Source organism: Bombina bombina, chromosome 5 (genome assembly GCF_027579735.1).
Source record: "Bombina bombina isolate aBomBom1 chromosome 5, aBomBom1.pri, whole genome shotgun sequence".
NCBI classification, from domain to species: domain Eukaryota; kingdom Metazoa; phylum Chordata; class Amphibia; order Anura; family Bombinatoridae; genus Bombina; species Bombina bombina.
Genome location: NC_069503.1, coordinates 721,284,537 through 721,299,236, shown reverse-complemented (window position 1 = coordinate 721,299,236; position 14,700 = coordinate 721,284,537). Strand labels below are relative to the sequence as shown.

Sequence of the window (14,700 nt, the reverse complement as noted above, 5' to 3'; positions counted from 1 at the left end):
TTTACCTCTTATCATATTTGCTTTTTTCCCTTGGCATCCTTTGTTGAAGAGCATACCTAGGTAGGCTCAGGAGCTGCATGTGTTATAAGCACTATATAGCAACAGTTTCGCATTAATGCTTTTAACTATTTTATACTATGTGCAAACACTGCCATCTAGTGTTCAAATGTGTTGTATTGTTAAAAGCAGTTAAGAGTTACCTAGGTATGCTCTTAAACAAAGGAATACAGAACAGAGTCCATTTTATAATAAAAGTAAATTGGATTTTTTTTATTATACACTATCTGTTGAAAAGAAAAACATTTGGGTTTCAAGTCCCTTTAAGTGTCTGTATATAAAAAAAATTGTGTTCGTCAGGTACTTCACAATATAATAAATACAATTCTGAAAACTTGTTTCGGCATCCAGTTATTTTAAGAATTTATAATTATATCGGATTTACTGTTCAGACTATATTTTCCAATATCACATTGGGCTTGAGTCATAGACACTCAAGAGGTTTCTAAGTGTCTTTATTATAAAGGTGAGACCATGTTTGCTTCATCACCTATCTTTTCCAGCTTTTCATAAGTTGATGTCCCTGCCATTAACATTAATAATTGTGTGCGGTACCCAGTACATATCTTGCACATTAAATGAGAACTGCTAGCAACACTGAACACTGAAAAAACAATCATTAAAATCACAACACTTTGGAAATATGCTGGCAAAAAGCTTTATGTAAATGACTGCAAATGTAACCGACATGCGTATCTGTTTTGTTATGTCTCAGGACTAGCCATGAGAGATTAGCACGTTCCAAGGTATTCTAGAAGCACGCTCAGGATTTTTCACCAGCATACATAATTCATAAAGTCCCTATTGCTCCTGTGAATTTTCTTGTCTTGCTATTTGAAAGCTGGTGAGGTTTTGTTATGTTTTTTGTATTTCTGTTTAACTTTTTTCTCTATTTCAAGTCTTCTGTTGTACATGTGTTAAAGTGGACATTTATAGAGGGAGGTAGTTTTTTTGTTTTTGTTTTAATAAGCATATTCTGTATTCTGTATTTTTCTGATGCCAATATCCTTCACAGTGGAGCTCGTTCTATGCACCGAGAAGTGAACAGTTACAAGGTAGACGTGGCTCTCTCTTGATTATAATGGAGAGTGAAGGGGGGCAGCTACAAAGCTTTATGTAGTTGATCATTTTTAAGTTGCAATTCTTCAGCAAGTTTTTTCCATGAGATTAGTTTCATAAACAGGTTTTACTGAATCTACACCATTATGTTGCAATGTAAACAAGAAGATGGCCTGCTATTCCATTACACATGGTATTTTGTAACACAGTTCATATACTGGGTTCAGCAATACATGGATTACATGCTTCTTGTAGCTTTAAGGTGCATAATGGTAGGGACACTGTAATTTTTACGTTTGGTAGAAGGGTTGCAAAATCCACAGCACCATGTAATAAAAACAAATCTTCTTTATTTCAGCATCCACATAAAAAAAAAAAACTGCAACGTGCATGATTAAAACCAAGGTGGCCGAAACGTTGCAGTTTGTTTTATGTGGATGCTGAAATAAAGAAGTTTTGTTTTTATTACCTGATTCTGAGGATTTTGTATTTTTCAAGTATGGTATTTTGTAGTGTGTTGGATCTCACATTCAAAATAGAGAAATGTCTGCAATTCTATACATTTGAAGCTACTTATTTACCGATGATCTAAAGACCTCTGGCGAGATTATCTAAGAAGTGTCTTCAGTGCTGCAATGTCCCTCAAACAATTGTATAAAAGCAAACTAACGCTTGAGAGCTGTTTGCCTCACTATGCAGGGCTCTGTATGTGAAGAACAGGCACCTACATTACCACATGATGCTAATAAAAAAACAAAGACTTTATTCTTTTCCTTCATGTCAGCAATAGTTATTACCTGTGTATAAGAGAATATAAAAATATATGTTTTCTTCTGTTAAGTGTGATCAGTCCACGGGTCATCATTACTTCTGGGATATTACTCCTCCCCAACAGGAAGTGCAAGAGGATTCACCCAGCAGAGCTGCATATAGCTCCTCCCCTCTACGTCACTCCCAGTCATTCTCTTGCACCCAACGACTAGATAGGATGTGTGAGAGGACTATGGTGATTATACTTAGTTTTATATCTTCAATCAAAAGTTTGTTATTTTAAAATAGCACCGGAGTGTGTTATTACCTCTCTGGCAGAGTTTGAAGAAGAATCTACCAGAGTTTTTGCTATGATTTTAGCCGGAGTAGTTAAGATCATATTGCTGTTTCTCGGCCATCTGAGGAGAGGTAAACTTCAGATCAGGGGACAGCGGGCAGATGAATCTGCATAGAGGTATGTAGCAGCTTTTATTTTCTGACAATGGAATTGATGAGAAAATCCTGCCATACCGATATAATGTCATGTATGTATACTTTACACTTCAGTATTCTGGGGAATGGTACTTCACTAGAATTACACTGTAAGAAATACATAAAGCTGTTTAATAACTAGAGATTATGTTTAACGTTTTTGCTGGAATGTAAAATCGTTTTCATTTGCTGAGGTACTGAGTGAATAAATGTTTTGGGCACTATTTTTCCACTTGGCAGTTGCTTAATCTTTTTTCTGACAGTTTCTGTTCTCTCTCACTGCTGTGTGTGAGGGGGAGGGGCGGTTTTTTGGCGCTTTTGCTACGCATCAGATATTTCAGTCAGCAGCTCATTGTATTTCCTGCATGATCCGGTTCATCCCTACAGAGCTCAGGGGTCTTCAAAACTTATTTTGAGGGAGGTAATTTCTCTCAGCAGAGCTGTGAGAATTATAGTTGACTGAGTCAAAAAACGTTTATTCTGTAATTTGTTTCCTGCTTTCAGAATTTGTTATCTTTGCTAATGGGATTAAACCTTTGCTAAAGTTGTGTTGTTTATAAGGATTAAGGCTATAACTGTTTCAATTTATTAATTTTCAACTGTCATAGATCTTCTGTGCTTCTTAAAGGCACAGTACGTTTTTAATATTATTCTAATTGAATTGTATTCCAAGTTGCAAGTTTATTTGCTAGTGTGTTAAACATGTCTGATTCAGAGGAAGATACCTGTGTCATTTGTTGCAATGCCAAAGTGGAGCCCAATAGAAATTTATGTACTAACTGTATTGATGCTACTTTAAATAAAAGTCAATCTGTACAAATTGAACAAATTTCACCAAACAACGAGGGGAGAGTTATGCCGACTAATTCGCCTCACGTGTCAGTACCTGCATCTCCCGCTCGGGAGGTGCGTGATATTGTAGCGCCGAGTACATCTGGGCGGCCATTACAAATCACATTACAGGATATGGCTACTGTTATGACTGAAGTTTTGGCTAAATTACCAGAACTAAGAGGTAAGCGTGATCACTCTGGGGTGAGAACAGAGTGCGCTGATAATATTAGGGCCATGTCAGACACTGCGTCACAGGTGGCAGAACATGAGGACGGAGAACTTCATTCTGTGGGTGACGGTTCTGATCCAAACAGACTGGATTCAGATATCTCAAATTTTAAATTTAAACTGGAAAACCTCCGTGTATTACTAGGGGAGGTGTTAGCGGCTCTGAATGATTGTAACACAGTTGCAATACCAGAGAAAATGTGTAGGTTGGATAAATATTTTGCGGTACCGGCGAGTACTGAGGTTTTTCCTATACCTAAGAGACTTACTGAAATTGTTACTAAGGAGTGGGATAGACCCGGTGTGCCGTTCTCACCCCCTCCGATATTTAGAAAAATGTTTCCAATAGACGCCACCACACGGGACTTATGGCAAACGGTCCCTAAGGTGGAGGGAGCAGTTTCTACTTTAGCTAAGCGTACCACTATCCCGGTGGAGGATAGCTGTGCTTTTTCAGATCCAATGGATAAAAAATTAGAGGGTTACCTTAAGAAAATGTTTGTTCAACAAGGTTTTATATTGCAACCCCTTGCATGCATTGCGCCGATCACGGCTGCAGCGGCATTCTGGATTGAGTCTCTGGAAGAGAACATTAGTTCAGCTACCCTGGACGACATTACGGACAGGCTTAGAGTCCTTAAACTAGCTAATTCATTCATTTCGGAGGCCGTAGTACATCTTACTAAACTTACGGCGAAGAATTCAGGATTCGCCATTCAGGCACGCAGGGCGCTGTGGCTAAAATCCTGGTCAGCTGATGTTACTTCTAAGTCTAAATTGCTTAATATACCTTTCAAAGGGCAGACCTTATTCGGGCCCGGGTTGAAAGAGATTATCGCTGACATTACAGGAGGTAAAGGCGATGCCCTGCCTCAGGACAAAGCCAAAGCTAAGGCTAGACAGTCTAATTTTCGTTCCTTTCGTAATTTCAAAGCAGGAGCAGCATCAACTTCCTCTGCACCAAAACAGGAAGGAGCTGTTGCTCGCTACAGACAAGGCTGGAAACCTAACCAGTCCTGGAACAAGGGCAAGCAGACCAGGAAACCTGCTGCTGCCCCTAAAACAGCATGAATTGAGGGCCCCCGATCCGGGATCGGATCTAGTGGGGGGCAGACTTTCTCTCTTCGCCCAGGCTTGGGCAAGAGATGTCCAGGATCCCTGGGCGCTAGAGATAATATCTCAGGGATACCTTCTGGACTTCAAATACTCTCCTCCAAGAGAGAGATTTCATCTGTCAAGGTTGTCAACAATCCAGACAAAGAAAGAGACGTTTCTACGCTGCGTACAAGAGCTCTTGTTAATGGGAGTAATCCATCCAGTTCCACGATTGGAACAGGGACAGGGGTTTTACTCAAATCTGTTTGTGGTTCCCAAAAAAGAGGGAACTTTCAGACCAATCCTGGACTTAGAGATCCTAAACAAATTCCTAAGAGTTCCATCGTTCAAGATGGAGACTATTCCGACAATTTTACCTATGATCCAAGAGGGTCAGTACATGACCACTGTAGATTTAAAAGATGCTTACCTTCACATACCGATTCACAAAGATCATTACCGGTACCTAAGGTTTGCCTTCCTAGACAGGCATTACCAGTTTGTGGCTCTTCCATTCGGATTGGCTACAGCTCCAAGAATCTTCACAAAGGTTCTGGGTGCTCTTCTGGCGGTACTAAGACCGCGGGGAATCTCGGTAGCTCCATACCTAGACGACATTCTGATACAAGCTTCAAGCTTTCAAACTGCCAAGTCTCATACAGAGTTAGTACTGGCATTTCTAAGGTCACATGGATGGAAGGTGAACGAAAAGAAAAGTTCACTTGTTCCACTCACAAGAGTTCCCTTCCTGGGGACTCTTATAGATTCTGTAGAAATGAAGATTTACCTGACAGAGGACAGGCTAACAAGACTTCAAAGTGCTTGCCGCACCCTTCATTCCATTCAACACCCGTCAGTGGCTCAATGCATGGAGGTAATCGGCTTAATGGTAGCGGCAATGGACATAGTACCCTTTGCACGCTTACACCTCAGACCACTGCAACTGTGCATGCTAAGTCAGTGGAATGGGGATTACTCAGACTTATCCCCTTCTCTGAATCTGGATCAAGAGACCAGAAATTCTCTTCTATGGTGGCTTTCTCGGCCACATCTGTCCAGGGGGATGCCATTCAGCAGACCAGACTGGACAATTGTAACAACAGACGCCAGCCTTCTAGGTTGGGGTGCCGTCTGGAATTCTCTGAAGGCTCAGGGACAATGGAGTCAGGAGGAGAGTCTCCTGCCAATAAACATTCTGGAATTGAGAGCAGTTCTCAATGCCCTCCTGGCTTGGCCCCAGTTGACAACTCGGGGGTTCATCAGGTTTCAGTCGGACAACATCACGACTGTAGCTTACATCAACCATCAGGGAGGGACAAGAAGCTCCCTAGCTATGATGGAAGTATCAAAGATAATTCGCTGGGCAGAGTCTCACTCTTGCCACCTGTCAGCAATCCACATCCCGGGAGTGGAGAACTGGGAGGCGGATTTCTTAAGTCGTCAGACTTTTCATCCGGGGGAGTGGGAACTCCATCCGGAGGTCTTTGCCAAAATACTTCGACGTTGGGGCAAACCAGAGATAGATCTCATGGCGTCTCGACAGAACGCCAAGCTTCCTCGTTACGGGTCCAGATCCAGGGATCCAGGAGCAGTCCTGATAGATGCCCTGACAGCACCTTGGGACTTCAGGATGGCTTACGTGTTTCCACCCTTCCCGATGCTTCCTCGATTGATTGCCAGAATCAAACAAGAGAGAGCATCAGTGATTCTAATAGCACCTGCGTGGCCACGCAGGACTTGGTATGCAGACCTGGTGGACATGTCATCCTGTCCACCTTGGTCTCTACCTCTGAAACAGGACCTTCTGATACAGGGTCCCTTCAAACATCAAAATCTAACTTCTCTGAAGCTGACTGCTTGGAAATTGAACGCTTGATTTTATCAAGACGTGGGTTTTCTGAGTCAGTTATTGATACCTTAATACAGGCTAGGAAACCTGTTACCAGAAAGATTTACCATAAGATATGGCGTAAATACCTATATTGGTGTGAATCCAAAGGTTACTCTTGGAGTAAGGTTAGGATTCCTAGGATATTGTCTTTTCTACAAGAGGGTTTAGAAAAGGGTTTATCTGCTAGTTCATTAAAGGGACAGATCTCAGCTCTGTCCATTCTGTTACACAAACGTCTGTCAGAAGTTCCTGACGTCCAGGCTTTTTGTCAGGCTTTGGCCAGGATTAAGCCTGTGTTTAAAACTGTTGCTCCACCATGGAGTTTAAACCTGGTTCTTAATGTTTTACAGGGCGTTCCGTTTGAACCCCTTCATTCCATTGATATAAAGTTGTTATCTTGGAAAGTTCTATTTTTAATGGCTATTTCCTCGGCTCGAAGAGTCTCTGAATTATCAGCCTTACATTGTGATTCTCCTTATTTGATTTTTCATTCGGATAAGGTAGTTCTGCGTACTAAACCTGGGTTCTTACCTAAGGTAGTTACTAACAGGAATATCAATCAAGAGGTTGTTGTTCCTTCTTTGTGCCCAAATCCTTCTTCGAAGAAGGAACGTCTACTGCACAACCTGGATGTAGTCCGTGCTCTAAAATTTTACTTACAGGCAACTAAGGAATTTCGACAAACGTCTTCTCTGTTTGTCGTTTACTCTGGGCAGAGGAGAGGTCAAAAAGCTTCTGCTACCTCTTTCTTTTTGGCTTCGTAGCATAATTCGTTTAGCTTATGAGACTGCTGGACAGCGGCCTCCTGAAAGAATTACAGCTCATTCTACTAGAGCTGTGGCTTCCACTTGGGCCTTCAAGAATGAGGCCTCTGTTGAGCAGATTTGCAAGGCTGCAACTTGGTCTTCGCTTCATACTTTTTCCAAATTTTACAAATTTGACACTTTTGCTTCATCGGAGGCTATTTTTGGGAGAAAGGTTCTTCAGGCAGTGGTTCCTTCTGTATAAAGAGCCTGCCTATCCCTCCCGTCATCCGTGTACTTTTGCTTTGGTATTGGTATCCCAGAAGTAATGATGACCCGTGGACTGATCACACTTAACAGAAGAAAACATAATTTATGCTTACCTGATAAATTCCTTTCTTCTGTAGTGTGATCAGTCCACGGCCCGCCCTGTTTTTAAGGCAGGTAAATATTTTTTAATTTATACTCCAGTCACCACTTCACCTTTGGCTTTTCCTTTCTCGTTGGTCCTTGGTCGAATGACTGGGAGTGACGTAGAGGGGAGGAGCTATATGCAGCTCTGCTGGGTGAATCCTCTTGCACTTCCTGTTGGGGAGGAGTAATATCCCAGAAGTAATGATGACCCGTGGACTGATCACACTACAGAAGAAAGGAATTTATCAGGTAAGCATAAATTATGTTTTTTTTATTACAATAATATGAGCTTAAAGGGACATTAAACACTAAATACATGCTAGTTAGAATGCTGCATTCAAAGAAAAGATTAGTCCATGAGTAACATGTAGATGTATTTTTTAAAGTTTCATTAGTTGTTTAAATATTGACAAAATAAGTGTAAAGTTTTAGTGTCTATAAAACACTGGGAGCTGCCATGTTGTAACTTGTGTTACCTTCTCTGCTGTGGCCAATTAGGGACAGTTATACATAGGTCATTAGAGTGTGCAGCCAATGGTTGTGCTGGATTTAACAGTGTTCTGCACTTCCATTTCTAACAGGAACTGAAAAGCTCACAATTTCAGAATGGAATTACAGGCAAAGAGGACAAAATAAATAATGAAAGTATATTGCAGAGTTGTTTAATACATACAATTTATCATTTTATATTACCATCTCAAAGTGTTTAATGTCCCTTTAATAGTCCAGTTACATTTTGTTATTTGGAGCCTGACAAATATGTTTGTAAAGGAAGCATTCATGACGGTAAACAGTGTGTAGCAATTGGTTATGCATAAATGATGTTTGTATTGAAGGTTATTTTTTTCACATTAACTTGTTTATGAGATTTATTTAAATTATAAATAAACATAATTAAATGCATTCTCCCCCCCCCCCCTTAGTATGCTGATAATGACAGAAAACTTCTGGAAGTGAAAACTGAAATTGTAGAAATGGTAAGTATATAACTTATTATATAACTGTATATGTACTTCATTTCATGACCTCTCCAGATTTTCATTTTTTAATATTTAATTAATATCTATTAAAGGGACATATGGAAGTGATGCATACTCAACTTAAAGCTTCCTTATAATAATAATATATTATTATAAAAAATAATTTAAAATATTCATGCTTCATTTTTGCATAATTTAATATCGCACAAGAAATATGCACATCCATTACAGTATTCTCCACAGGACCTATTTAACGAGCACACCACCTTGTTGATTTTACTGACCACCTGGTTAACATGTAAGCCATTATTAAGCTAAAATGAGCTAAAAAAAATCCAATGTTTGTTGCAGAAATTCTCATTAAATCAATTTTTGTTAAATTATGCAATTAATTTGTGCTTTGGCTAGCTTAAATTATTAATAACAGAAAATGTTATCATACTGCAAAGTACTACTCTGCCCCTACCCGGCTACTTCATAACTCCATCCAGCAGGTAACATTTTCTGTGGACAACACTGCATTAACAGCGTGATATTGGTGTAATTTATAGATTGTACATTTAAAGGGCCAAAAATACAAAGGCAATGGTTTGTTGCTTTAAAATGGGAGGGATGAAGAAGTTTTCCTAGAGGTAGACTTTTATAATGCACAGCAGATCTTTTCATGTTCTGTTGGAAGCATTTTTCTAATAAAAAATTATTCAAGTAAAAGCTACTTTAGATTGTTCACTTTCACACCATAGGTCACATGCACTAGCATTCTCTTATCACTCATGCTTTAAATGGAGTCGGCACATGGCATACATGCACACTAAACGTTATCTCTAAAGCGGTGATATTGCAAAATATTTCCAATAGAATTGTCCATTTTATATTTTACTAGAATCTCATTTACATTTTACAGGAACTTTTAGTTCCTTTTACATTTACCAGAATAGTTTCTTCTTTATTTAAAAAAAATATGAATTATATGAAGTTAGGGGTTAATAAAAGTCAGACTTGGGAGCCATGGAATTTGTGTGGACCCACTACAAATTAAAGTGAATGTAAACTTTAATTAAAGGAAAGTATTAGGGCTGCAACAACTAATCGGTAAGTTTGATCATAAAAATAGTTGTCAACAAATCTCATTATCAATTAGGTGGTCAGCGATTAGTTGGTCAGTTGCACAGCACCAGCTGCTTTAATCTGATGATCTATTGCAACTAAGATTGTGCAAAAAAAATAGAATTTATTTAGTTTTTTAATCGCTTTTCTATCCGATTAATCGGACAATAATCATCCGATTTAATCGGATAGAAAAAATAATAATAAATAAAAATGTTTGCACAATACCATGTGCAGGAGTTCATCGGATTGAAGCAGCTGGTGCTGTGCAATTAACCAACTAATCGCTGACCACCTAATTGATAATGAGATTCTTTGACAACTATTTTTATGATCAATCTTACCGATTAGTTGTTGCAGCCCTAGAAAGTATCAAATAATAATCTTAAAAACAGGAGCCCTTTAATTCATTAAAGTTTACAAAGATGCTTATTTTTTAAAATACTTACCTTTGTAAGTTTTTTTTTTCTCCATTGATTTCTACAGGGGTATACGTGAACATGCACGTTATATTCTAAGTTAGGCTTTTTGCGCTTGTCTGGTTAGTGTGTGAACAAAAACAGTTTACTTTCAACTCATAATACGAGCACAACTTGAGAAGCGCAAAAAGCTTACTTCTAGAGCAATTAACGCTTGAGCATTAATTAGCGGGCCACTTGTAATCTGGCCCTAAGTGTTTTTGCAAAAATGCTGCAATATAGTGCTTCAGACACGTCCATGCTCCTGAGCCTGCCTACCTGTTTTTCAATACCAAGAGCGAGAAAAAACATTTGATAATATAAGTAAATTGGAACTTTTTTCACTTGTCCTTGTTTTGTTTTTTACCCATTTTAATAATATTGTTCTTTTGTTCTTCCAATTAAATCAGAAACAAAACAAGCTTGTGGTTTATATGTAATATAGCCTTTTATTATCTGACCTGTTTAGCTCATTATTGGAAATGTAAGACATTTTGTAAATAAAAGCTGTATAACAGTATAGGTATTTTACTTGTCATGGTTTTGACATCTTTGTATGTGTGTACATAATATTTATAGTATATGGTGTGAGTGCTTGGTGACCCATACACTCCATATTTATTCATGATCTGTTTGTCTGGTTCGTTTGTCTTTTAACAATATGTAAAATTTGGTTTCAGCATGCTCAACAAGATAGGGGACTAACGCAAATCAACAGAAAGATAGATACAGAAGTAGCAGGACTGAAAACAATGTTAGAATCCCATAAACTTGACACTATTAAATATCTTGCAGGTAAGATATGATCACAAGTTTTCTGTTTTGAATTTAGAATTACTTTACTGTGTGTATATTCACAGAAGTGTACTGCCAGCTTATACCCAGGTATCACATTTGTATTGGTCAAACTTTAAGATTTTTTTAGTTAAATGTAATATAATGATATGACACACTGCCATTTATACTCTTCAGTATAGCAGCTCTATCAAGTGATATATGAGTAACATATCCCTTTAAATATTTTTTTTTAAAATACTTGTTTAATGGACATGAAAATTAAAATTTCATTATACAGAGCATGCAATTTTAAAAGACTTTTCATTATACTTGTGTTATCAAACTTACTTTTTTCCCATGGCACCCTTTGTTGATTTTGTTTAAGCTAGCTGGTGATTGGTGGCTAAACACATATACCTCTCGTCACTGGCTCACCTGATATGTTCAGCTATAACCCAATAATACAATGCTGCTCTGGAGCTGATTTTAATTATGTGTATAACCCATCTGCAGAGTTCAGCTTTCTCCAATATTTCATCACTGACGGGCCCGAGAATAAAATCCCACCCGTCAACTCTCCACTTACTACAGTATAAACCCAACCAGAGCCCGTTGTCTCAAAGATTATTAAAGTTCAGTAGGTTGAAATCTCACATGAGAACATGCAGCTGGGCACCATATAAGATGAATTTCTATTTTACATAATGTGCTCTCCCATAGAGGTGGCCCTGAGTCTATAGTGAATGGTAAAAGACTTGTAATGTTTGTGTCTCTTTACATCCAGAACCTTTCATAGCTAGATAAACGGCACTCAAGCTAAAATTACACAAAGAACCATGCAATACTGATGAGATTTCTTACATAATTTTACTGGTCTGTATAACAGAATCGGCCCAAAGTGTCACTGTAGTGTTCTTGCAACCCAGGCCGATTTATTTTGCAGTTTATTACACAGTGCTAAATAGTAGTATTACTATTTTACTTTATTTATTCATGGAAACCACAAACAAGCAACTTAAATGATTTATTTTCCTTTCCTAAACATAGAAACTGTATCAGTGTGTGAATAGTTCTGTGGAAGTGCACTAAATAATAGTATGTGAAAGGGAACGTTTAGACCGCCACTTGTAAAGTATTTGCATGTCTCTGCTGAGAGTTGACATTACATAGATCTCCTTGTTAATCTGTCTGTTTTCCCTCTTCAGGTTCAGTGTTTACATGTCTTACAGTAGCTCTGGGATTTTACCGTATATGGATGTGATGGATATGAAGTATCTACTGAACATATATATTTTTCCTGCTGACCATGAATCTGCTTTAAAGAAGACTGATTTAGTGACCTTGATATATTTATTAAAATACCTACTGCTTAACCAATGATTAGAGAAGAGAAAAAAAATGTGTGTTGCATCTATACTTTAATATGGTGCTTGCTTAATATACAACACACTTAGGGCTAGGTCATGTTACACTTTTAAACTTATAAAAACAAAACTGTTAATTTCTATACAGATTTTTGTTGTTACATTTACAGCAGTAACTAAAACTAACCCTTAGTACAATATAACTGTACATTTAAATGTTTTGCCGTCCAGATACATAATATATTGTATATTTTGCTTGATTTTGTATTGTAAATTGCAGATATCTTCTTAGGAACCCAAAATGTACATGATTTAAAACTAGAATGAGGATTGCCGTTCTTATTTTGTTATGAGGCCTTATATCCAGAATGATTGTAATTTATGCTAGTTGTTGCTGAGAAAATTTAGAACACATAGGAATTTATGAATAATCTGTTATTCTTATATATCTCCTATGGCAGTTTTTTATTCCATAACCATTTCCCTTATGTTTAATTAAGTTTAAATTCCATTTTAACTGCCTTTAGATTTTTATGGATTGCTACTCTAACCAATCCGCAAATCTGAGCAGCCATGTGGTGTCTGGTACCTCTCATTGAGGGATATGCCTTGACTACTGCATATGCTATCTAAGAGACACATTATCAGAAACGTTGTAGCTTAATTATACAAATTATATTTCTATTTTTACGGGACTCTTATTTATCTTTCCCTGTTTATTAAGGAGATTCTTTTTTCTCCATTCACCCTCTATTGTTCAGTTCTTTCATATGCTGTTTTTAAGGATTTTTCTTCTTGCTGTGCTTATGATGTTAAAAATGTTATATCCTAGATGATCAAAACACAATTTAAGAGACGTGAAAGTCAAAATGATGTATTCATAGTTCATACAGAGCACGCAAAAAAAAAAGTTTACATTTAATCAATTTGTTTAAATTTAGTTTGTATTCTCTGTATCTTTTATTGAAGAGGATATATAGGTAGGCACAGGAGTGTACGTGCGTCTTCAGCAATATATGGCATCAGTGTTTTCAACAATGTTAATACATTTATTGCAGACACTGCTGCTATATTGTGCTGAAGACGTACACGCTCATGAGCTTACCTAGGTATGTCCATCAACAAAGGATACCATCAGGACAAAGTCAGTTTGATCATAAAAGTTAATTGGAACTGTTTTTTTATTGTTTTGGTTTTTTAATTTTAGGCTCTATCTGAATCATGAAGTTTAATATGAAATATCATGTCCCGTTAAAAGAACATGAAACACAATTTTTTTTTCTCCATGATTCAGATAGAGCATAACGTTTTAAAAAACTTTCTAGATTACTTATATTATCTAATTTGCTTTGTTTTATTGATATCCTTTGTCGAAAAGCATATCTAGGTAGACTCAGAAGCAGCAGAGCACTACTGGGAGCTAGCTGCTGATTGGTGGCTGCAGATATATGCCTGTTGCCATTGCTCACCTGATGTGTTTAGCAAGCTCCCAGTAGTGCACTGCTGCTCCTTTAACAAAGGATAAAAATAATGCGGTAAATTTGATAATAGAAGTTAATTGGAAAGTTGTTTAAAATTGTATGCTCTGTCCAAGTCATAAAAGAAAAAAAAATAGGTTTCATGTCCCTTTAAGAAGACACTCGCCAAACTTTCTACCTAATCAGTAGTAGTGATACATTCTTTATAAGCAGCTAATATATATATATATATATATATATATATATATATGTGTGTGTGTGTGTGTGTGTTTGTATATGTATGTTCTGAAAGAGTATATTTTGAAATGTGCTATGTTTTATTTAATATTAGTGCTTTAAAAATATATATATTCTTTGGTTATAAATCCATTATACGTAATGATGTACAAAATATTATTTGGAAGTGTCAGTGTATCATTTACAATATGGCTTTGTGTGTTCTATTTTAGGGGGCACTATATACTTAAAAGAACTGACAGATACAAGTAAAGCAAGAAAAAAAAATGTGAACTCAAAGGAACAGTAAAGTCAAAATAAAACTTTCATGATTCAAATAGAACATACAGTTTAATAAAATTTCCAATTTGCTTTGGTCTCTTTTGTTGAAATACTTAGGTAGGCTCGGGAGCAGCAATGCACTACTGGGAGCTAGCTGCTGATTGGTGGCTGCACATATATGCCTTTTGTCATTGGTTGACCAAATGTATTCAGCTTCAACAAAGGATTGCAAGAGAATCAAACAAATTTGATAATAGAAGTAAAATGGAAAAGTTGCTTAAAATGTTATGCTCAATCTGAAAATCATGAAAAGAAAGTTTTGCGTTTCATGTTCTTTTATTGTTGCAAGAGATACATAATGAGATGAAAATTAGCAGAGTCCTTTGGTATTCTGTTTGTGATTATGCATTACCTATACTGCATAAAGGTGAACTAAAAATGCTATAACGGCCTCATAATGGAGCTAAGTGGAGCA

At 37.3% G+C, this 14,700-nt stretch overlaps 1 protein-coding gene across 2 annotated transcripts in view; it reads left to right on the top strand.

Moving 5' to 3' along the window:
- The window catches only part of MCUR1 (mitochondrial calcium uniporter regulator 1), a 73,051-nt gene extending 58,736 nt beyond the window's left edge, over nucleotides 1-14,315 (top strand). Inside the window, exons 7-9 of one of the 2 annotated variants that reach the window (XM_053714759.1) lie at nucleotides 8,487-8,540; nucleotides 10,789-10,903; nucleotides 14,177-14,315. In XM_053714759.1, the coding sequence (XP_053570734.1) occupies nucleotides 8,487-8,540; nucleotides 10,789-10,903; nucleotides 14,177-14,253 (246 nt within the window). In that variant the 3' untranslated portion in view covers nucleotides 14,254-14,315. Of the gene's footprint in view, nucleotides 1-8,486; nucleotides 8,541-10,788; nucleotides 10,904-12,090 lie in introns of both variants that reach the window. The other variant, XM_053714760.1, reaches the window with a different exon arrangement.
- Nucleotides 14,316-14,700: the final 385 nt, after the last annotated feature.